Source organism: Vitis vinifera, chromosome 9, assembly GCF_030704535.1.
Source record: "Vitis vinifera cultivar Pinot Noir 40024 chromosome 9, ASM3070453v1".
Lineage (NCBI taxonomy): Eukaryota > Viridiplantae > Streptophyta > Magnoliopsida > Vitales > Vitaceae > Vitis > Vitis vinifera.
The window spans coordinates 1,236,085-1,260,737 of NC_081813.1; the positions used below are offsets into that span (position 1 = coordinate 1,236,085).

Here is a 24,653-nt window from a genome sequence, read left to right on the forward strand (position 1 = left end):
AAGATTCTTATGCCGTATGATTTTACCGATCTAAAACAAGTGAAAGAAGATTTGGCTCAGCATATTCTATTTGATAGAGATAGGAGAAGAACCCAACTGGGTATTCTTAAAAAAATAGAGGAATCATAACCAAGTCAAGATGATCCGGATCAACCCCTTCTTGCTCCAAAGATTTTAACATTTCCAAAGGAATCGGAGTTATATCTTTTTTCCCATTTTCATCCAAGAGTTCTTATATGTTTCCACGCCCTTTTGAGACCCCAAAAAATGGACAAATTCCTTCCAAGATGGAATTTTGTAACTTGTCATCCTCGTACTTAGCAAACATTATCTCCATTGAAAAGATGATTCATTCGAATCGACATGAGAGTCCAACTATATTACATAAATTACCCAAATTATATTTTATATACATACATCTACATACATATACATACATACATACATACATATATATATATACATACATACATACATATATATATATATATACTCGAATAGCTTGATTTCGAAAATTAAATCCCAGCTGCCTTTTACACAGACCCGGACGAAAAATCCCAGAAACAATAAACACTCACTTTCTACAGTAGCATACTGCTGAATTATATTTCTAACAAAAACCTGTGTTGGAAGGTTGGGAGTTGGAGACTAAGCTCTAAAATACGAAGCTGCAGCTGCTCAGACTATGGCCCTGATGATATGATATAACAAGAAAGACATAAACCTCTCTACAGTGAGGAAGCGCTCAGGGGATTGGCAAAATAATGTTCCCGGAAAATCGACTTTGGCTTTGCGAAGCTGCTCCCAAGGAGGCCGCCCAGCAAGGCGGGGGGTGAGCAGAATGTAGTTTGATGCATCTTCCGCACAGTCAGGTGGTTATCCAGAATCAACAACTCCAGCAGTTTTCTACAGCTCTGCAAGAAATTCAAATCCGGGCATTAGAATTCATTCACATAAGAAAAACCATGAAATATATGACCACCAATCTGGAATATTAGTATAACCCTAAAATGTTCCACCACAATTGACAAGGCTGTCACCTCTAATGAAGTTGATACATAATAGCTTTGTTGAAGAGAACACAAGTTTGTTTAGAAAAAAAATTATTCATCTTCTGGAAAAGATGATAGTATTTCCCAAACAGAAATTTTTGTTAATAAATAATGAAGTTTCCCACGTACTATGTTGAGGCTAACATGAGTAGGAAACTCAATGGCATACCTGAGGATTCACTATGTCCATCTGGCGAATGATATCGTCCTGCCACAATAATGAAAATGTTTATATTAAAGCCAGAAATCAAATAAAAAACCATTGTTGCAGACCCAAAAGAAGCCACCAGAAAATCATTTCTAACTATGAGAACTGTGTGATATTCACATTTGCAAACAAATGCAATTTGTGTAGGGTACTCGCCATTAGCATAGACTTCTTTGGTTCTTAACAGTAAAGTAAAATCAGCCTGAACATAAAAACAAGCCCAGACAAATAATCCTAACAATACATCAGTCAGATGCACAGCATTCACAGGATTATTGACTGAGTAGATGACCCTGGAAAGTCATGGCAAAACCAAGAGGTATACAAACTAGAATACCAGCAGCAGGTTGTACAATCTCAAGCACGATTATGAGAAATGCATTTCTACTTGGATGGTTAAGAATAAATTCAATATGAACCAACTGTAAAACATAGCTTCGGTGCCACCAGTTTCCAGTGGCCCCACCAGTGAAGAAGTTCAAAGCCTTTCGAAAATTTGAAGTAATTTGCAAGAGTACAATCACTTTAAGCACAATGTTTTGTATAATTAGAAGTCACTATAGTTGCAACTTTGACACACTAGCAAGTTTTGTCCTTGAGGCCCGGCTCAAGTGGTAAAGGGTTGGGGAGATGTGGGAGGCTCCAGGTTAGAGAATCCCAACAAAGATAAAGACAAATACTATCTATCTATCAAAAGGCAAGTTTTAGTCAAATTTGAAGGTGTATGTTTGAAATTATATTGAGAGGCTGCAAAAGTAGGGTTTTTTCATATAGATCGGAGAGAAATACCAGAGTAAAAGAAAAACACATATGGAAAAGCATGTACCTCCAACATCCCAGGATTTTGCATCACAGTACCAAGAACACGGCGTGTGAGTCCCTTGTAAACAATCCTATTGATTGACCCATCACCATTTATCCAAGGCAACATAGGACTACATGAATGGGAATCAGCAGAGGAATATTCTAATGTTTGATCCTCATTATCCCCTCCTACAGAGACATCTTTGTCCTCCATACAGCTTCCAAGCTTGTTGCTCAGTTGAATTTCACTTGAGGATTGAGAAAGCTCTTCAGGAATATTCAGAATGGTGACTTTGTGCACATCATCCATCTCAATGCTTCTCTCTGTGTGTGCATTATCATCATCAAGTACTCGATGCTCTGGCTGGAGACCACTTGACCTTAGGGGTTTTTTTGATGGAGACAGTTGATCCTCAGAAAAACCAGCTGGTGAGGTCAAGAAATACTTGGAACGATAAAATGCATCAACAACATGGATAGATTCATAAGCATTAACCTGTATCAGAAGCATCGATACATTAAACTTACAATTCAACTGTTTGGTCACATAAATTTTAATTCAAATGATATAGTTAAAGACTTAAAATCACATGTACAGGACTCTAGGGGTCTGATATGTAACTAAACCAGCTCAAATGCAAAACCGATGGAATGTCTGGCATCAATTTTGAGACAAATTCTCTAATGTCTTAAAAGCAGACTTCCCTCCTCTTCCACCTAGAGTATTAGATTACCGATTGGTGCCACAATGCCATAAATCACTCACAAGAACTTGAACAAGAATTATTCTCCACTAAGAAGTCGAAATCCTGTGAATCACATCTTCCATGGATGTGTTACTATTTTTTATATTTAAAATATTGCTTCAGAGACTGGATGATGTACTGGTTAACTCAGCTGCTTTAAAAAGAACATAAAAGGGCAGATGGTACATTCAGGAACAAAATGCTGGATGTGGGGAAGTGATACAAGTAGGTTCACCCATCCAGGCTTGTGCCATATGTACCACTTCACTTCAGATACACTTCCCTAGCACTCCTTAAATTAAGAACTAGATAAAAGTTATTCTTAGAATTCTTAAATGATGAGTCAAACTAACCTTTACAACTCGTCCAAATGCTAGAAGAACTTCAACAATGAGTTCAGGAACCTCTTGTCCTGAAAAGGAACATCTAGAATAAATCAGTGTATTGGAACTTATGTACCGAAATGACAGAGACACAAAAGGATTACAAAAGCTTACCCTGCATGTTTTTCATGACTTCAGAAATTTCTTCCATGCTCAAACCTTGGTCACCAGCCTTCTTAATGGCAGCATAAACAGTCCTAAAGAGGTTTTGAGACAAGGGACCCGCTTGTCCCTGATCAGGAGGTATCGATATCAAATGTTGGGCATAGGCCGTCATAGCCTCCCATGGTGAGTTACTGGGAACTTCTGTAATAGTTGCAACGCTACCAAAATTGAGGATTTCCTTGATATCATCAGAATGAGAGGAACTGCTGTCAATTTTTTTGTCACTTGTAACATGCCATTGATCATTCTCCTCAAAATCATGTGCACCAGTACAAATCTTTCCATCCTTAAACAAGTCTACAACATTGGTTCTTGACATTGTTGCACGACTTACAGATACCATGATACCAGGAAAACCTTTTTCTCGGCGCGAAACAATCTCACCTTCTGTTACAAGTGAAGTTTTCAGCTTTTTAATCATATTAACATTGGAAGATTCATTGCTATCAGTTTTACGTTTTGAAGTTCTTGAGTCCTCAGCTTCTCCAACACCTTCATCTGGCAAGCGCGGTGAAAGGCACAGTTCTCCTAAAGAAACTAGAGCAAACAAATGGAAAATGTCCCCACATTGTAAATCTTGAGAAAGGTTAATCCCCTCTTCCGTAAGGTCCTTTTCCCTTTCATGGAGCCAACTAGCAAACTTAGCAGCTCTTCTTCCAGTATCAGTTGGAAATGGAGATGAAGAAACACTCTGCAAGAACTGTTGCGAAAGCACAAAAGGATCGCTTCCATTACCCCCAACCTGCCCAATGAAGAAAATGATTCAAACTTAGCAACAAACACACCCAAACATCTATATGAGAAAAGAAAAAGGCATCCAACAAACGAACAGAAAAGAGTGGTAGAATATTCAAATATAACCCGTGGATTAAAAGGAGGATAATAACCTAAGAACAGACAGAAGATGAGTTAAATATCCAGAGAACCAGAAGTTGTTTCAATCACCGAAAAATAAATAAATAAAAATAAAGAACAGAAAGCTCCAAGGTTCATATTAGCTTCTTTAACCTATGCAATCTCCCACAATAGAGTCAACAGCCTTAGCAGTGCAATCTAAGCTAAGCAAATTACCCCTTGATTGAGTTGGAAAAACCTAATGCACCATCCATTAAATATAAACTCTCATGTTGTGCCCAGAGAACATGCACTTTATAGCGGCCAGACCAAGCCTCTAGAGCAACAGTAACAAACATTCGCAGAAGACTACAAACAGAAAAAAACACACCTACTTGGAAACTAAAGTTGCAGCCTCGCTACATATGGTAGCACAAAGTATGCAGCTTCATATGAACTTACACTGAAAAAATGGTTTGTCTACCAAGAATAGAAAGTCTGCATATGCAGGAAATGTTTGTGTACTGAGTTTCAATCAGTTACATCTTGGTTGCAGAACCACAATATGCATGGCCAACCTGATGTTTTTGATGAGCTCCAAACAAGTTTTTCAGAGAACTAGCAAATGGCCCACCTATCTATATATCATAACAGACTGAATAATGAAACCCCAAAAATAACATGTGTGGGTGTCAGGTGGTTGATGAAGCATGTAAAATTACAATGCCAACACAAGATACATTGGCAACTCCTCATTTTAAGGTGCAGTGGAATCAGCAGTGCAGGCACCCACCTGCATTCAAATGACAAGAGGTGATGCTGCAAATTCCACTGAACCATCATGTGTAATGTGTATTACAAAATCACAATCCATTGCAGGCGTTCAACAAGCCAACATCCAATAGTCATAACATTCTTGCAAGCTGTGCACCATGTTGTGGGACATGAATGAGCTTGACTCCAGGAGATCAGCCAAAATCATGAGCTCAGATCCCTGAAAGATGTTCTCAAACTGCACTAACAGGAGTGGTGTATATCAACCAGACACTACTATGTTGACACGGCATGGCATAAATACTAGCTTAATAAACCTTTCAGATATGTCACCCATGGTTCACATTGGTGCACCTGTATGTAGTTGAGTAGATTAGGAAGTATAATAGCAGTTTGACAAAAGAAAAAATTAAATAATTCTAGTGGAAATTACTTTCGTCCCAAACGGTCCAGGATTGAGCCCATTTTTTTGTCACTGAATTGAAAATATTTTCTATTTTTGTTTACAGCATAGCTGTTTCCTTGATACCATAAAACTTAGGAGCTCACCCAAGTATTAGCTCAGACATTATCCACACTCATATACCAGCAATATGGCCTGCACTCTACCTAAGAGTTAAGAGGAAAATGATTTACCATGATTTTCTTCTCCCTCAGGTAGTTAAAGGCTGAAATAAGATCATGCTCTGAATAACGCCGTAGAGTTTCTGCCAGCAAATTTGGCACCTCTGGTGCTGTTGAGGTGCTCAGGAAGACTAGCTTAAATAGCTCTACAGCATTGGAAACTGCCAATGATTCATGTGCTCGCCTAGTAACACTAATCCTTTCATTCAAAATCTTGATAAACTTTCGAGGAAGGCAACGCCGACTCGATCTTCGACCAGAAGTTCCACATTGTCTTCCCCTATGGGTTTGAACATCTTCACCAGGAGTTGAAACTAATTTAGTTTTGTGGGGATCCTGCAAGCAGAAAAAACTATTTCAGCTGCATGAAAATTCAAATTATGAAATGACCAAGTATCAGCATATACATGGATTGAACTGTACTACAATACGAAATTACATCTAAATAGTGACTTGCTCAAGCACCTATAATACTTGACTCAAATCAAATTTCGAAATAAAAATTTTGACTGCAAGAGCAAAATGGGAACTTACATTTCCTTCAGCATCCATATTTAAATTTGACCACTCCTCAGACAGGGTTCGAACTTGTTTCAAGGACTCCACTTTAGACATCCACTTGCATTGGATAACCTCATCAAGTGCTATCTTGATATTTTTGTCCTCAAAATCATCCCACCTTTCTCCTTCAGAATTTGAAGCTTCAGCATGTTCAACACCAACAGAGAGATTCTTGTTAAGACCTGCTAATGAACCTCGAACCTGTCTGCAATCATCAAGGTTTAGTAGCTTGTTCGGTGTTTTCTCCAGATGATTGGCATACCGCTGGCTAAGCATGTTACAGAGCCTCATCACAGCTTTTCTAAATTTTATATTAGTGTTTAATGATGCCATCCTTTTACCGCAGGGACCTGGAGGCCCTGGAAGATCAGGAAGTGAAGACCAATCTATGCGGTGAAATTTCGCCCCAAGAGCTGCACGGTGTCTCACATATTGCATCACCAATTGCCTGAGAGGGAAACATTACCTATGTGAAATTAAAACAGCTACCAGAGATAGATGCAGGAAAAGAAAGACAAAAGTCCCATCTGGTTATATCTGTAAAAGAAATCAAATGTATCATCCAGACAATCCACCAATTGCATAGCAGTCCAGATATTGGAGGATGATATTAAAAGAAAATTTTACATCGTTAACATTTTCTTAATAACTTCCCAACAAAATAAGATTTACTGCCTGTGAGGATAATCCACATTCTCAGGCCAGCTTATTTGTTAGGAGATATCCTACATGGACCCACTGAGTAAGATCCCATAATTCCAATTCCATCTTCTATGACAACCATATTGCTATGCTTCTAGCAGATAATCCTAATAATCTAATGATGGCATTTCATGATTGCCACTTCCTTTACCTGTCTGCTTTTTCTGTCCATAAGAACCTTCTTTGACGTGTTGGTTTCATCCTTGTAAATGCAAACTGACTAACAGAAGAACAATCCTCCTGTTCTTCTTCTGGTCCCAGTTCTTCTACAGTTCCCTGATCATCATCGCCCTGATATGCTGGCAAATTAATATCATGCTCTCCTGAAGAAGTTATGACAAGATCTGACTCTTCTGTGAATTGGTTGACAGTATCAGATAACTTGGCAAGCCTCTGCTTGCCCAACTCTCCAGCCGCCATTTTAAATTTCATATGCTTTGATGACCTTGCTTCTGAAGGTCTCTTTCGTTTTCGAGAAGATGAAGATTTACTTTTCAGTGGTTCAGAATCATTCCCTTCTCCATTTAGAAGTCCTTGAAATCTATTAAGACGATGTTGCCGTTTATCATAGTAGACACGAAGCACCTGCAGGTGGCATTTCTCATGTGGCTCAGGAAAAACTTTAAAAGCCCCCAACACATGTATTTCAACAAGAGATGCACACAGACATGAACACTAACACACATATGAGTGTAGAGAGAGAGAGAGAGAGAGAGAATCTGGAAACAGCTTCAAGAGAAAGATGGGTGCCACAGGGGGAAGCGCAAACAATTAGTAACCAGACTGAGAAGACAGAACAAGGCACAGATAACAGCATAAATGTAACAATATCATAATGTTAAGGACATAACTGCCAAGAATGACTCAAAAAGAATCTAGAAACAGCATTTTGCAACCTTTATAAGTTAATTTGCTGACAAACTACAATCTACAAGCAAATCATGTGAATCAATAGAATTTCAAGCTGTACTTATGATCCACCCAGTAGTCATCATAGTCTGCCATAAGAGAAATAGAAATACATTAAGCAAAAAAAAAAAAAAAAAAAAAAGACGAGCTAACCTGCTCTAAGGTCAGACTAAGATCCTTTGCTATCTTCTCACAATCTTTGAATGAAAGTTTTTTGTCAGGATTTTCCATCACTATACGCTTGAGAAGCCCGGCACGCTGATCAGCTGTCATAACCCGAAAAGAAGACCATGATCGGCTAAGGAAAACCTGTAAAACAAATATATGGTTATCTTAACCTGCAAACCAAAGAAATAAATGACAGAAACAAAGATCTTAGCACAAATAATTGCAAGAAAAAACCCTTTTGAATCCTATTCACTCTCTAGAAATGACACAGGTGCTATTTTCAAGCTATATAACTAGCACCAAGGGGAAAAACGTCTAAAATTCAACTGGAAAACATCTATGCAATGCAAAGTATACATATGAATAAATCTGTGAGAAAACCAGTCAAAATCACGCATTAAATTATAAATTTAAAAAAAAATAAAAAACTACTTTTTCTGGTAATTATTGCATTAATATACATTATACACCAACCACTGGGAGAATGCAATTTACTTGCACAATCGGTTTAGTACATTTCTTTTCAAAAAAATTAGGATAATAATTTGCAGAAGCAGCCTTCTTCAAATGTTCTCACATTTCAAGGCCCCATCATTTGGCACTAGAATTTTTCCTTAACGAAAATAAAAACATAGAAGAAAGAAATAGTAAAAGTATTCTGCTTCTTTGAAAACAAAAGATGCATTACCATTCTATAGCAAATACATGTAGCCATAAATTGATATATAAAGGTACTCTCTAAGAATGCCTATTGGAAGGATGGATTGTAACCAGCAGGCCAAGAGTTAGAGCACAAGCAGTGCCCACCCAAATCAAAAGCCAAATAGTCCATGCTAGGCATCCTCATAACACCTCACCTTGAACATAATAGCACATCCATTTTTCACATGCCCAACTAGATGTTTGAAACCATTCATTACAGGAAGACAAACTTAAACAGAATTACAATTGAGGTCATACCTCATGAACAGCAGATCCAGGGAAAGAATGCAAAGCAGCTGCCGGATCAGCAGCCGCATAACAATACTCCAAAGTTTTCCAGTATACATCAACAGCTTCTCTGCTTGAAAGGATAAAATCATGTCTGATTTTTGGTCGGAGATCAAGAAAACTCGAACATAAAGATGGTGCCACTAATGATGGTTCCTCGATATAAGGCTTAAGCTCCAATGCATGTTTAAGGGTGGCACGCTGTACTTCAGCTCCATCTTCTAAATGTCCAGATACCAACCGAATCAACTACATCATTGAATAGGCAATTAAGCATGATATTTTGAAAGATAACAGTAGAAGCACAGAACTAATTTAGCATACTCTAAAATGAAATTGATATCTTATTCTTCAATAAGGGCACAGCCATTCACAAGCAAGAGAGGAAAACAACCCTTCTGCTAGACTTTGGCACGGTTCAGATTAGCTTCCAAGAATAGAAAAGCTAGTTTTAAAGTTGAATAAGAGCTTCTAAATTTGTTGGATGATTTTACCAAAATAGCCTCTAGCTAAAAGAAAAAAAAGAGGGAGAGGAAAGACAATGCCTTAATATGGAAGTCAAGACAATGTTGCTTCTTGTAAAAGCCATTTTTTGGCATATGCAACCCTATCAATGAATAAAGAAAAAAAGTTCATGCAACAAGCTGTTTCATGTTCAGTGAAACTTCCATCACACCAAGATTGCCTCTTTGAAATTACGGTCTTCAGCTTCAACTTCTAAACAAATCCAACAACAAAAAGCTATCCCAAACAAGGCCTTTATCTTACAAGAGTAGTGAATGCTCAGCAAGACAGTACCACCGCAAAATATGCCATACAATTCAATTCTGCTAGACCAATAATATAACCAATCTAATGGAACTCACAATGGATTTATGTATGGAAACCACTTTATCCCATTTTTCAAGTCACTCACAGATACATAAAGCAAATAATGGTGTGTAAAACTTGAATAGATATTTTTTTCTTTTTATAAGTAAAAACTTGAATAGGCATGATGCAGCAGATATTCTGAAACTATGGATTTCACTATACATAGTAAACTTATTTCAGATGTGACCAAGTAATTATACCTTCAATCGCCGTAAAATGTCAATAATCCATGACAGTCGCCCAGTTGCCTGAGTATCCATCAAACACTTGTACTCCTGCACTGGAAGATCAGAGAGATGCAAACCACTTTTACATTTCTCAATCATGTCATCGAATTTTTGAGCAGATCCCACAACTTGTAAGAACAGCTCAAGAGGCATGGCCTTAATAGCATCATCTAGTGCAAGCAATTTGCAACTGCTGTGAGGATGCTTCAGATCATATCCATTCTTCCCAACTGACAAAGCATCATCCCAACCAGGTAAGCTACAGAGGTAAGCCCACAGAAAGTTATGAAGAAGCTTGGCACGGACCATTTTTGCCAATATGAATCCATTAGCACGCATAGCTTCTGATCTAATAGCTTGGACATCCGAACCTACATTGTTTTGAGTTCTCTGAACATCATTTAGTACAGGAACTGTTCCATTGGTATTCAATCGAGACATTGCTTGGCCACGAACTTGCTTGTCAAAGGACCTCATTCTATCATGAATTTGACCCAATATTTCAGGAGGTAAACTTTGAACAGATGGGTGCAGAATCACCTCCTTAGTACAAGTACGACCACAGTTTGTGACAATAGGGACACTAACTTGAATACATTTACAGTGGCCTTCTTGCTGAAGCTTGTTTAAAGTACGAGCAACAGTCTTTCTATCCATCATTCTGTCTTTCTCCTTGCCAATACTTTCAAGCCACTTCTGTATCTCAGCTCTTAAAAGAAACTTATCCTTCTGCACAAGAAAAACACAAAATTTATGGGTGTTCCAGGGAAAAAAAATCCATGTTTGCATGGTGTTGAGTTGTGTGGAGCCTAAGTACACTATGCACTCATCCCCGCAACAGCAGATCAACTTGAGGTGAATTTTAAGGGGTATTTTAGGTATTCTCCACATATATTAGCCTACCCCAATTTTCGCATGATATAAGGGATTATTAGGATGAGCATTTTAAGTGTTAAAAACAAAGGAGAGACAATCATTGCAAGATGTGAGATCACCCTATAATTCTTTTTTTAATTATAGTGGAAAATCTACAGTGGCAAAGTGGATATAGCTCTCACATTGAAAGTGAACTACAATAAATCTTGTGCCTGCTCTGTCTTCTGTTTTCTTATTTGGTGGTGCTCTTGTGTATTGGGATTCTCTCCTAACACATGGTACATAGAAGAAATAAGAGATATTTTCTTGGCATATAGCCTTTTATAAAGTAGATGAGGATGAAAACCTGTAGCCATTCAAGTATCCTCTGCTCCTTCTGGGCACTGATTGCAGTCAAAGCAAGACGTCGACGCCTTGAACCTTGCTGGGGTCCCTGAGACTTTGACAAAGCAAGGGGTGAGGTTTCTGGCAGAGCATCATTTGCTTCAATTGCTTTACTCTCTAAATCAGGTTCCGCATCAGGGACTGGATCTTTTTTCTCATGGTTAAACTCTAGTGGATTGCTTGGACAAAGAAGCATCTGGTTACACTCACCACCCCCAGGGAAAATCTGAGAAGGCTCCGGTTCAATTTCTCTATTTTTCGTCTTTCCATGGGTTGTATTATCAGTTTTCAAAGTTGAAGGATCTAGTTCTTGAATGGTTTGAGCTGACTTCTGATGCAAATCCATGTACCCAACAACATGTGGATTAGAAACTCCATTTTCATTGAAGATGTTTTCGGATTTATCTGGAAAGGCATTAGATGATGCAGGATTGAAGTTCCCAGCTGTCCAGACTCGATATGCCATGCCTCTTTTATGGCTTTCTGCCTGCAGATGCATTCCAAACCTAGAGAACATATTCAGAAACCGATTATAGTTCGCTTTACTGTTAATTCCAAGCCTCTGGCACACCTGTTAGACAGTTATGAACATGAAAGGAAATTAATAGATGACATGCAACATTAAGGCACGTGCACAAGCATCATGCAGAACCTAGCTCCAAAGAGAACGCAGAAAAATAAAAACAAAGCACACTATTGAAGGTCCACAAGAACCCACCCAGTATTAACTCCTAAACACACTTATAATGACATTCAAATTCTTTCATTATACACCACAAACATAGACTTCACCATTTATCGGACAGCAATGCAAACGTGATGCCAGCATAGGAGAAGCTAACCAACCACACAACCTTTCTTCATAGAGTATATTGTTCAACCACTTGGACAATGCTGGTTTACATTTTCAGGTTGATCAATCACTAAGTGAATATCCAGTTGAACATTCCCATTTTCACATGCAAACTTTACTCATTTCATGCATCAATTACTGCCATATTTCATCATCCTCTAACAGGACAGTTCAAATAGTATATTTATTTTACTATAACCATTTAAGCAAACAATTGGAGCAGTAACCTAGTGAAACCCCTCCTTGAATGGGTTGATATGCAGCCCAAGTCTGATCTTTAGTTGCACATGTATAAGCTAAAGGTGCACAGAGATCATATCAAAGCATGAACGGGTTGATATGCAGCCGCAGTCTGTTCTCTAGTTGTGCATGTATAAGCTAAAGGTGCTCAAAGATCAAATCAAAGCATGGAACCATTTTTATTTTTTATTTTTCCCCCTTAAGAAATCAAACACTTGGAAAGGGGAAAAATTCTAGAAGAAATATCTAGAAACTTCAATAATAACGATAATGATTAAGAAACTGGTCAAAAAGCCTTGGGAACAGCATCTATACACACACACAAAAGCCATGAAATCAATACGCATACCTCAATAACAGTCAAACCCTTTGGTCCTTCAGCATCAATCATATCATAAATTTGATGCTCCATTGGAAGCTCTACAAGTTGATCAGTAATTTGACCTCTTTTTCCAGATTTGACCAGTTGTTCTGCATCAGGATCATCTAATCCAGATCCCTGAGTTTTTGGCTCAAAACACTTAGGAGAAAACTTCTTCAGCAACCGTAAGCAGCTAACAACCTGCTAAAAGTACAAACATATAGTCAAGTAGTAGATAAACATAGAGCTTCTTTGACCACCAACAAATTCATTGCATTGAATTAGTAATTATAAAGAAGGGCAAGAAATCCTTCCAGAAGGCAAGTAATCTAACCAAAAGGAAGAAAAGTCAATATTTGTAAAGAAAGATTTTTGGCCCACCTTCTTGTTCACTTCTGCATCAAACTCCTCCACAAGACCAGCATCCTTCAACCTGCTACATATCTGGAAGCACATTATGCAGTGAACTACCATCAAAATAATCAGAACAACCAGCAAATGAAATGCAAATTCAAATGTTAAGTAAATAAATACTTACATTTCTCCAAGATTTGTGCCCATGATAACCTTGATAACCAAGATCCTGTTTAATATCTCGGACAACCAGAACCTTCAAGAAAAAAAAACATGAAACAATATCAGCACAATGCTAAAAACAAAGCCAGACAGACCAATCCAAAAATTAAGCGATTGACCTTGCCATTGGCTTCTTCAAGTTTATCACAAATGGCTTTCATTGCTGGTAGATAATCTTTTATGAGCATCTCTTCTCCACATCCTCTTGTTCCACCATCTCCAGCTGCACCCCTTTCATCCCCATTCCCAAGGCAGTCCAAAAGTTTATCTTCTTTGGTAATTTCAAGTTTTTGTTGAGAGCCCAAATGCTTGCCATACCGATATAAGTGGATCAAATTGGTACTCACAATCGAACTATTTTTGGACTCCCCTTCACTGCAAGCTTCTTTTGTCCTCACAATAGATGATTGCCTCACAATCAACCCTCGGCATTCAAGGTTCCTTAGTACATAAAACATGTTGTTCGCTTTTATGCCGAACTCCTTACATAGTTGACTTTGGGTTATTCCATTTGTTCTGCAAAAATCAAATATGTTAGCAGATCTCATCTTCCAGTATTACTAGCTTTTGCATCTGACAATTTGCAAAACTACAACTTTTTTATAATATTTTTTTCACTAGGAAAAAAAAAAATGTGTTTTGGTCTTTATGGAAGGAGAGGAATCAAAGATTGTTTGAAAGCTAAGCAAAATCAGATCATATTTCTTTGTAATCCTTTGTTGTGTGTAAGGAGGTATATCTAAATGGGGGTTCCATATCCATGATAGATTTTATAAATTAGTTGGGAGCTATGTAAGGATGGCTTTCTTTTTTGTTGCCTCTCCTTTGTTTTTTGCTTTGCTGTATGGCATCCTTCGTATACCTCCTGTATACTTTGATGCACTTTTTTTTAAGAATTGGTAATATATTTTTGCTTGAATATTAAAAAACGAAAATAAGACAGCACTTTTTTACTGGAAATTTATTTACTTGAAATCAAAACTTGGATCCCTCATTCCAACCCCAACCTCTTGCCACTTGTTCCAGGCCTCAGGGGCATAAACCTAATTATTCTGCAGACATTGTTCTCTTATTGAATAAATCATTTACAATAAAACACACGAATCAGTTTAATGGCAAATTTTAATTGTTTATGCCCAATCTAATCGAATAATGATACTTCTCATTTCAGGGGGAAAAAACAAGATCAATATAATTTTCAAAGTCTAACCTAATTAATCAACCATGTTACATTCATACAAGCAACCCAAACTAATAAAATCATGCAATTCAACCCTCGTTAACTTTTGCAGTAGCTCCTAGCCATGGGAAAACGTAACCATCGATTTCAATTTTAGGAAAATTGGATTCATTTCTGTATCAAATTAGCCAATCCACATTGTTCACTATTTCAATATTAAACCAATGGTGTCTTGTAATATCCTTCCAATTCAGAAATTACTCACTTTTGTATTAACTTTATATTTGGAAAAACAACAATTTTTATCTACCAGATTACAATATAAGATCTCGCCTAAATGCTTTTAAATTTTTTAGACAAAATATCTTGACAAGGTCCATTGCTTTTCTAATTATTACTGAAAACATAATTGATATTTTTTCTCCGTGAAATTTCCAAAAAAATCTGTCCCTTCTCTAGTTATTTCCACACCACACACAAGTATTTGAGAAAAGGAATACATGTATGCATGCTTGCAGTGGCGTGTGGTGGTCTCGTGAACCCAATTGCATGTCATCTAAGGTTTGTAACATTACCACGTACTTGAAAGATCAAACCTTCATCAACTGATTTTGCACAAACTAAGAATGCATGTTATTGAGTCAATACAGGAAGCGATTTGGATGAATGATTTTCCTGTATAAAAATAAAGAAATCCTGCAGGTTCCAAGCACCCTATACGAATACTTGTTCCGGACAAAACTACATGCCATGTCACTCGATCCATAGGAGGACCAAACCGAACAACACGTTGAGAAAATAAAAAAACCAGGCGAGTGCCAGAGCAATCAAGGGAAGACCTGGCAATGGCGAGTCGCTCAAGCACGCGGCGCTGCACCGCCGATATGCCGGTGACGGCGGATGCCTTCGCATCATAGAGGCCAACGAACGAGTCGCGAAGATGCTCAGCCGCAACAATCTTCAAATTCAGCTTCTCGCATTGCACAACCGACTGAATTGCAGGATCATCGGCATTACGAGAGACATTCCGCGACTGGAACTCAAGGCCCGGAGTTTTCAAGAGGTTAGCCCAAATCGCTGCCTTGACGCCGGACGAGAGGTCGAGTCCGGCGGAGGAGAGAGCGGCGTGGAGATTCGGCCACAGAGACTGGAGAGCGAGGCCATTCGCGCCTTGGGAGCAGATCTCTTCAAGAGCTGCGAACACTATGGAGTCCATTCATGTGAAAAGATTAAAATTTTGATTTTCCGGCGGTGGTAGTGGTGGTGGAGGGACGAGTGACGGGTGGTCTAGGGTTCGAACCTTGGAGGTAACATGAAGCGAGGATGTGGAGGAAGGGACGTGTTTGCCAACGGAGTTGAAGTCGGACTTGGCTGGCTATAGGTCTGCTTTCCTTTTATAATTTTATTGATCCAATACGAAAATATATATATATATATAATTGTAATTTGAATTTGTATTAGGTTATATTTGATTGCTATAAATTATTAAGAAAAAAATTATACAAAAATTATTTTTTTCATATATTTGTTTTATTATAGAAAATATAAAAAATAAAATATAAATATAAATATATAATTAGTATAAAACTTCTATATTTTTATATATTGAAGTTAAATAAATTTAAAATAGTATATAAATTAATTTATTAATTTTAAATCTATTCTATATTTTACTTCATTTTTTAATTCCTTTCATGTTTCCTTTCTATTTTCATTTCATTTGCATTTTTCTTTAAATTTTCTATGAACCAACAATAGTTTTAGAAGTTATAGTTTCTAATCCCAAAACTATTTAAATATACATATATAGTATGAATTGAATAAATCAAATTCATGGACTACGAGAGTACAAAAATCATTACTATAGAATAATGTCAATTATCATTCAATAACCTAAATTTTAAATGGTCCATGTTTAAATTTTGATGACTTAGTTGTGAAATAATGGTAATTAATTAAATGAAAATATAAAAAAAAAGTAGGGTGATCATTTATGAAAAAAGCCAAAAGTTCTTCTCGAGCTTGATCCCAAACTCGAGGAAAAATATATGTAAAATAAAAGAAGATGAAGATAAAATACATGGAAAATACATATATAAAAAAACAAATTTAAGTTTCAATGAATAAAAAAAAAAAAATCATATTGTATTTTCTATATTAATTTGTTTCATTTTATCTTTTATATAAAAGGTGAATCTTTTAAAAAATGTATGCAATTGTAGACGTTTAATTTACTTGTAGAGAAAAAAAAAGTTACAAAGCAATACAAATCTTTTATTTGATTTCCAACATCAAATAAGATAAAAGCTTTGAAAATCGTTACATACTTTCAACTCTCTGTCTTAATTAATATATAAGGAAAATAGAAAAACTAGATAAAAAAATTTGTTTAATATACTTTTCTCCCTTATTTTTTAGGTTTTTTAAAATCATATATATATTCACATATAAAATAAGCTTGATAAAATTTTAATAAAAAAATATATATTTTTTAAATGTATTAGAAAACAAATTTAAACTATTTTTAATTACTTTTTTGTATGATGTTTTAAACACAATTGAAGATATAAAAATATTGATCAAGAAAGCTAATTTTCATCATGGAATTATATTATAAAAACAATTAAAACCTATTCTTAAAATATATTCTCAAAATTTATCTTCTAGAAAGAAATAAAATAATCAAAATAATTTATAAAACTTTTATTTTAATTGATTATATGAAAATGTTTATAAAAAAAATATCAATAATTTTTTCTCTCGTTTTTTCCATTATCGGTGAAAAAAAAATTATAATTTGGGGGTATGTGGTAAAACTTTATAATTATTAGTTAATAATTTAAGTTGACTTTAAATCAAGTTATATTTTATTTATTGACTTAAAACTTATTATCTAATTTTTACTTTAAATATTAAGGTTGTTTTATAAAAATAATTTCAATTTATTTCAAATAATCAAATTAACATATTTATTTCCATAAAACATAATTAAGGTAAATGAAGTTGACTAATAATGGAAATGGTGGAGCAACAAAATAAATCATGAAAATAATTATGATAAATGAGAATAAAAAAATAAAATAAAGATATGAACAAAAATAACTTAATTATTTTTATTTATTATTTAAATTTATTTTTTTATTTTAAATCATATCATTAAATTATTTTATAAAGTATTCTAAGTTAAAAAGTTGATTTACCAAACATTCATTCATTCTTTTACCCCCTTTTTTTTTTTTTTTTTTTCTCTTTCAATCTTCTTTCTTTGAGCATCCAAACATACCCTTAATGTTTATCTTATTTCCTATGCTTTATTTTAAACTATTCAACATTCTAAAATAACTTAAAATCTAATATATGAAAGTGCTTTTGCTATAAAAACGAGGTGTTATTGAAAATAATTATTGGATTAGCACTTAAAAGTGTATTTTCAATATATATATATAGATTTATGTAAAATAGTACAACAAAAAATGCTTTTGTGAAATTTTTATGAGCTTGAAAACGTTTTTGATAAAAGTGTTTTTCTTATGTGAAAAGCACCTACAAAAATCATCACCCAAGATTTGTCCCAATGAGTTAGAGAATCAAAAAATTGAAAACTTAAAATGAATAATAATAATTTTAAAAAAGGAAATCAATGTCCAATTTGATGATTATTTAAAAAAATAGTTTTTGAAAATAAATTTTAAAAACCGTTGTAAGATGTTTTATGCTATCAATATTTATTTAAAAACTTGAAATTTTTTTAACTCGCTTTTTTATATATGTTTAAATATTTTTAATCATTTTTTATATTTTATAATTAAATTTTAAAATAATTATTAAAATTAAAAATTAAGTGCAAATTATTTTTTACATTTTTAGGAATAAGAAACTATTTTCTATGTTTTTATTATGGTTTTTTGATTTTTTGTTATGAAAGAAAGAAAACTATTTTTGAAAACCGGAAGCAAACAGCCCACAAAGTTCAAATTGGTGAAAATCCGACCCTACATTTATTGTGATACAGATGGAGGATCCAGATCATCCAAACGAAAAAAGTCTTCGTCAAAGAGAACCACACACAATCAAACCTCCCCTAAACATATGTGAAGTAAACGAGGTTGAGACTTGAGAGAGAGAGAAATATCTAATCTAGAGAGAGAAACAAACTTCTTCTAATGTGACTGTCAAATCTTACATATTCTCTCTCTTCTGTTCTGTTCATGATTTCAGGGCCTCTGTTCAATCCCAACCTCCGCTCCAGCCTCCACCCACACGAAGATTCTCTCCTCCTCTCTCCCACCCAACTTTTCCCTCACTTTCTCGGGAAAATCCCATTTTTCTCAACCCAATTATATTGCCTCTGTGTCTCTCTCTCCTATAATGTGTCAGATTTTCCAGGTAAGAAAAAAATATTGGAAAAAAAAGAACACCCACAAGGGAAAATCCAAAGATTCTCTCCTTTTCTCACCTTTTCCACTGTTTCTGAGCTCTCTGAATAGATGGGTCAGTCTTATTTTTCATTTTTAATTGCTGGGTTTTTGTGATTTTCGTTTGTGAAATTGGGTTTGGTTTCGCAATTTGGGATGCTTTGGTTTTGTTTGTTTGTGTTTATTGTTGTTATTTTCCTAGAAAATCTTGATGCGCTTCTAAGAAACACTTGCTTTTGTTTTTCCACTTTGAGAAACAGATCTCCTCCCTCTCTCTCTCTCTTGATTACCAAAGTACAGTTTAAACATCTGGGTATCAATTTTGTCCTTGTCTTCTGCAAGTCACAGAATCAAAACCCATTTTTCCTCTGCAGCAGAGAAAAGCGTTGTTTGTAGGTGTTTTGACCCGTTTTAATGGTCTTTTTTTTTTTTTTCCTTCTGAGGGAACTTTTCTTCTCAGTTCTGTGGCATTGACTGGTCTTTGGGGTCTCTGAGTTTTTAGATTGTCCATTGAAAATCAGAGCTTTGCGTTGGTTTCTCTGAGAATACAAAAAAGAAAAGGTTCCTTTTAAGGAAAAGGAGTCTCCTTTTCGGCCAATGCCCTTCATGCACAACTTGCTTCATTTTTTGTTTGGTTGCTGAGAAAACCGAGAAACGGAAAAGAAACCACAGTCTTCAGTCTCAAGTCTCATGTATTCTGACGCTTTGATTTATTTATTTATTTATTTTATTGAAGAACCCACCTTGACCGAGCCAAAATCATTGTGTGTAACTCAATTGGGTGGGGGTTATTCTCTCCTCTGGGCCCAAATTTATGGAAAACCATCTCCTTTCTTTCCCCACATTTTCTCACCAACCAAACAGCAGTTCTTTTTTCCTCTTTTTTTCTTGAACTTTCCTTGTTGTATTTTGGGTAAGTTTGGAATCATGGGTACTCCTTAGAAACCAAATTCTGCAATTTTTTTTCAATGTGTGTGCCACTTTATTGCTGTTGATGATAATGATGACATTCTCATTATTGTTCCTTTCTTGTTGCAGAGCTGGGTTTGATTGTATTGAAGAATAACTGAAATGGATGGAGATATATTTTCAGGCATTGGTAATGGAACCCAAGTAGATAGCAAAGTACTCCAGACATTTCACAAGAGCTTTGTTCAAGTACAGAACCTCTTAGACCAAAATAGATTGCTAATCAATGAGATTAACCAAAACCATGAGTCGAAAATCCCCGATAATTTGAACCGAAATGTAGGCCTCATCCGGGAGCTTAACAACAACATTCGACGGGTCGTTGATCTCTACTCAGACCTCTCAAGCTCCTTTGCCAAATCCGTGGAAGCTTCATTAGAAGCCGAGTCAGCCGGAACTTTGAAATCCGACGGCAAAGCCAGCCAGAAGAGAATTCGATATGGGTAACTCATCAAATTGAATCATCCCTATAAATTCTGCACTTTTTCATAGTCAGAAAAAAAAAAGGAAAAAAAAAAGAAAAAAGAAAAAAAGAAGATGGTTGGTAGTCAGATAGAAGAATTGATAATATTGTGTAACTGCTTATCTGTGATTTGTACTTCAACTTTGCCTTAATTTTCACAAAATTTCTTTGGGAATAACAGTTTGATTGGTCTGCCATTTTATACATCTTGATGTGTCTATGGATTCTACTGATTCTTTAGGATACTTCATACTTGATGATTGTTGAATGTACTTTGTATGTGATCATTTATCGTTAATTGATAAACCGATAAACCTGAATTGCTGGTTAGCTTCATCTTGTTTGATTCTTTTGGGATTGTCATAAAGGCCTAAAAGTATGATATGGGTGTTCTTTAATTTTCCTCCATCATCCCTTTTCTGGTGAATTTCCATGGTCTGCTTTTGATGGGAAATTTCAACAACCACTCTGTTCTTTTTCCCATGTTGGTCTAAAGAGATTCCTTGTGGTGTTTGGCACCATGGTTGAGAGCAATAGTGAAGGGCTGGCATTTCTGTTTTCAAACTACTTTCCTGGAAAAATCCCAAACAAAGCCAATTCTCTCTGCTGTTCATGATTCTGTGTGTGATGAGCTTGAGAATTATTGGGGTCTTGTGAGAATGGGGAGGATTTTGGTTTTGAAATTACACCCCACAAGATCAGAATCTCTTGTAGTGGATGATTAATTAACCTTTTGACTGATGATGTTCCATCCCCACCACTGGCGCTTTCGCCCACGTCATTGATTGGATAAAAAAGATGGATGGACAGAGAAATTAAGGAGAAAGCTAGCTTAGGTACTTTAATAGAAGAACTAGTGTTCCGGGAGACAGAAAGATATTCCAACAACATGACAATGGGCCCAGTGATTCTTTTGGGATGAAACTGGCTTGAACTTGCTTATCCTTTGCTTAGGTTCTTTCTCTCCCACCTTTCATTTTTCATCCTCTTTATTTTCTTTTCAGTTTTGATGTTGTATCTGCCCTTCAACAATGGCATTTGATCATTTCAGCTCTCTCTCTCTCTCTCTCTCTCTCTCTCTCTCTCCACCTACAGCCAGTCAGCCACTCCCAGACACACACACTGGATTGATTGGACAAGTGCTTTTTTCTTGGTGGCCCCAGTAGCTTTAACCTCTTTTCTTATAACCACTGATTAGTTTTCTGCATTGGGGTGGAAGGCCCATGTGGGTGATTGCTTCAAATGGCTAGTTCCTTGTTTAGGCTTTGAAGATTACCCATTTGGGTGTCACCCCACCAAATGCTATAGCTCAAACCATAGGAGGAGGGAGGTTTCCAACTTCAGTTAAGAGCATAACCCAATGCCATGGTTGGCTCATCTTGCTTTGCAGCTGGATCTGCCTGCTTTTTTCTAATGTTTATGCTATATCCTACATTATCCTTATCATTGAGCTTGGCTGTGGATCTTTGGACCATTCACACTATGTTACATTGAATGCTTGTTTGTCATAAATGTACTTAGCTGTGATTAAATATGCTTTGTTCTCGTTAATTACGAAAGTCAAGAAGATTGAGATTAAGATTAAGGCCTTGTTTGGGATAATTTCCTAATTTTGGCTTTAGTCAAAAGCTGAAACTCAAATCAAAGTCAAAATTTTTAAAAGGGAATAGTAAAAGTTTTATTAAACAGAAAATAACTTATTATATAAACCAAACTAGAGTTTTTACAAGAAACAACATTTTCTAAAAGATTTAGAAGCTTTTATTGAACTTCTCAACGGTCAATCCAAACATGACCTAAGACTAGATCGGTTCTGCCCTTAACCAAGATAAAGGGAAGAAACGAAGGATATTTTGATGAATGGATGAGTTAAGTTCGACTTTAATAAGCCTAAATATAATTTTTATAAGAAATAATATTTTTCCGGTTTCCATATCAACATATTTTTAAAACCATAGGTTTTTTGGATAAATTTAGCGGAACAAACATAAAAGTTTTTATTAAGCTTAGAAAAATAGCTTTTGACTTCTCAAAAGTTGATCCAAACAGACCTTAAAACTAGATCGGTTTTCACTCTTATATAGTGTAAATAAAAAACGGGGTTTTGTAACATGTGTGAAAACACAAAGAATATAGTAGCCATTGCTCCTTGATGTTCTTCATCAAGTGCATAGCACATAGCTAGAAAATCACTTCTAATTATGTGATGAATGGATTAGTTTAAAGAGGATCACATGTACTTAGTTAATTTCATATTTAAATAATATGGGAAGCAGGCAGGGACAGCTAGAACAAGAAGAGTGGAGCTATGTTTGCTCTGCTTTTGGCTGCTTGCCCCCCATGTTGTGATTGAGACGGGGCATTACTTAAACCATTGTATTTCTATGATCTCATAGAAGGGTATTAGATTATCACATCATCTCATGTCATTAACCACAATGTTGGAAAGACCAATTTCCATGATTCAATAAGTTTCTTTAACTTGAAATTTATGTTCCTTTTCTCTTATGTTTGGTTCTTATATACTACTTCAAATTCATGGCTTATTTTTTTTCCCTTTCTATATAAAAATTAAATAATAAAAAATATTTAAAATCTTAATTATATTTTATTTTCTTTTGTATTTTTCACGATCAAATCAAATACGATAAAATCATTTTTTTGTATACTTCCTCCGAACCAAAAATGGTTTCATGGTCTAATTACCCAAAATTCTTTACTTCTCATTGAGTTGGTGTCTAAAGCTTATTTGACAGTGATTATAGATAAGGTATTTCTATTTGGAACACTTTTGGTAAGAGGTTTTTTATTACAATTTCTTTTCTTGATGTCATGTTTGGTTTTCAAAAAGTATTAAGAAAAGGAAAGATTTTTTTTTTTTTGGTTTCACTATTAAAAGTGTGAAAGAAAATCAAACATAATTAAAAAAATTATACATTTTAATAAAAGTATTTAAGAAAATCATTTATCAAGTGTTTTTTTTATGATTATTCAACACTATAATTAATTTTTCAAAAATTTAAAAGTATTTTTAAAATTTTATCAAACACCTTATGTTTTTTTTTTTTTTTGCTATAAACGTTTTTTAAACTTGTTGTCAAATGAATTCTTAATAAGCATAAATATTAATTCAAAATAAAAGGGTAATTATGTCAATTTAATTATTTAAAATAAATTTTACACAACAACCTTAATGATTGCACAAAGAATCTAACCCCAAATTCAAAGACCCAAATGGCAGTGGTGCAGTAAATATTGGGAATATTGAGGGCATATGAAAGGGAGTGGTAGGAGGAGAATGATATTAAGTGGAAGGGGGGATGGCATGGCAACCACAAAACAGGGTATGGGGGACACCAAGGAATGTAGATTGTGTCCGTACTCCAGTGTTTCCTTCCTTCCTTCTCTGTTTATGTTCTCCATGATTTGTTGATTTTTTCTTTATTTTAGTGGATGAGAGATGGTGACAACTTTTTCAGTGTGTATCCACCTTTAGGGTAGGTCCTCTGCCCTTAATTCCAGGGCCGGACTCTGTCCCACATCGGTTCCTTTCCATGACCATCCTCCTAAGTTCCTAACCCCTCCTATGCAGGAGGCCAACCTATGTGCACCCATGTCTTTTTCATCTGCAGTTTCAACCTTGTCTTTTCGACCCAGATCAAGTTTTGCTTGACCCATCAAATTTGGGGTGCTGATGATTCTGGGTGTTTGGTGGGATAGAAAAAATTTGTTCCAATCATCTACTTTTTCTATGTGGAAAGTTGGCAACCATGGGGTTGTCCTTGGACTACTGTTCACTTAACTTCGTCTACAGGAAAGTTAGGAACCCATGTCAATCTGGTATACGTGTAAGGATAAAAAACATGGGTATGAGTACTAGGATTTAAGAAGCATACAAAAAGCGAGTATAGAACGACTATATCATTCTTACATGCTCTAAGTTTTTTTCCACTTTTCCTTAAATATTTTTTATAAAAATATTGTTTGGAAAGTTGAAAAAATATAAAGAATATGGATGAAAAAAATTTAACAATCACACTTAGAGTAAAATAAGAATATTTGACAAAGATTTTATACCTATGTCCATATCATCTCATATCGATACATTGGACAGGGTGTCATATTTTGTTGTTAGACCTTTTATATAGAAATATTTGGTTAAAATAAATAAAATAATCCTCAAATTGTGAATTTAATTATTTTTATATTTTTTCTTAACAAATGACTCATTTTGACATAAATGCCCTTTACTATTTCAAATATTTACATATAGGTTTTAAAAAAGAGTTATTTTTACAAGAATATAATGATGATAT

At 35.3% G+C, this 24,653-nt stretch overlaps 2 protein-coding genes across 2 annotated transcripts; one reads left to right on the top strand and one right to left on the bottom strand.

The window, feature by feature from the left end:
• Positions 1–464: 464 nt before the first annotated feature.
• On the bottom strand, positions 465–15,884 carry LOC100267761 (uncharacterized). The gene is made up of 17 exons (XM_010656142.3): positions 15,330–15,884; positions 13,430–13,826; positions 13,273–13,344; positions 13,116–13,178; positions 12,723–12,935; positions 11,243–11,851; positions 9,994–10,749; positions 8,891–9,169; positions 7,916–8,071; positions 7,005–7,438; positions 6,125–6,599; positions 5,603–5,926; positions 3,308–4,100; positions 3,164–3,222; positions 2,087–2,560; positions 1,222–1,260; positions 465–914 (listed from the first exon to the last, which is right to left on the bottom strand). Exons 1-17 carry the CDS (start codon positions 15,704–15,706, stop codon positions 729–731), a joined length of 5,706 nt encoding a protein of 1,901 aa, XP_010654444.1. The 5' UTR covers positions 15,707–15,884; the 3' UTR covers positions 465–728.
• A 2,709-nt stretch (positions 15,885–18,593) lies between these two features.
• Positions 18,594–20,541, top strand: LOC100266924 (protein ELF4-LIKE 4). The gene is made up of 2 exons (XM_002275402.4): positions 18,594–18,876; positions 19,944–20,541. The coding sequence occupies exon 2, from the start codon at positions 19,977–19,979 to the stop codon at positions 20,319–20,321; it is 345 nt and encodes a 114-aa protein (XP_002275438.1). The 5' UTR covers positions 18,594–18,876; positions 19,944–19,976; the 3' UTR covers positions 20,322–20,541.
• The last annotated feature ends 4,112 nt before the right edge of the window (positions 20,542–24,653 follow it).

Bases quoted from the DNA above. Each gene is read 5' to 3' on its own strand.
- LOC100267761 (XM_010656142.3), bottom strand. From the start codon at position 15,706: ATGGACTCCATAGTGTTCGCAGCTCTTGAAGAGATCTGCTCCCAAGGC. The intron at 13,179-13,272 runs GTAAGTATTTAT...ATGTGCTTCCAG, and splicing joins GGCACAAATCTTGGAGAAAT to ATATGTAGCAGGTTGAAGGA. The intron at 1,261-2,086 runs GTACATGCTTTT...TTATTGTGGCAG, and splicing joins AAAATCCTGGGATGTTGGAG to GACGATATCATTCGCCAGAT.
- LOC100266924 (XM_002275402.4), top strand. From the start codon at position 19,977: ATGGATGGAGATATATTTTCAGGCATTGGTAATGGAACCCAAGTAGAT.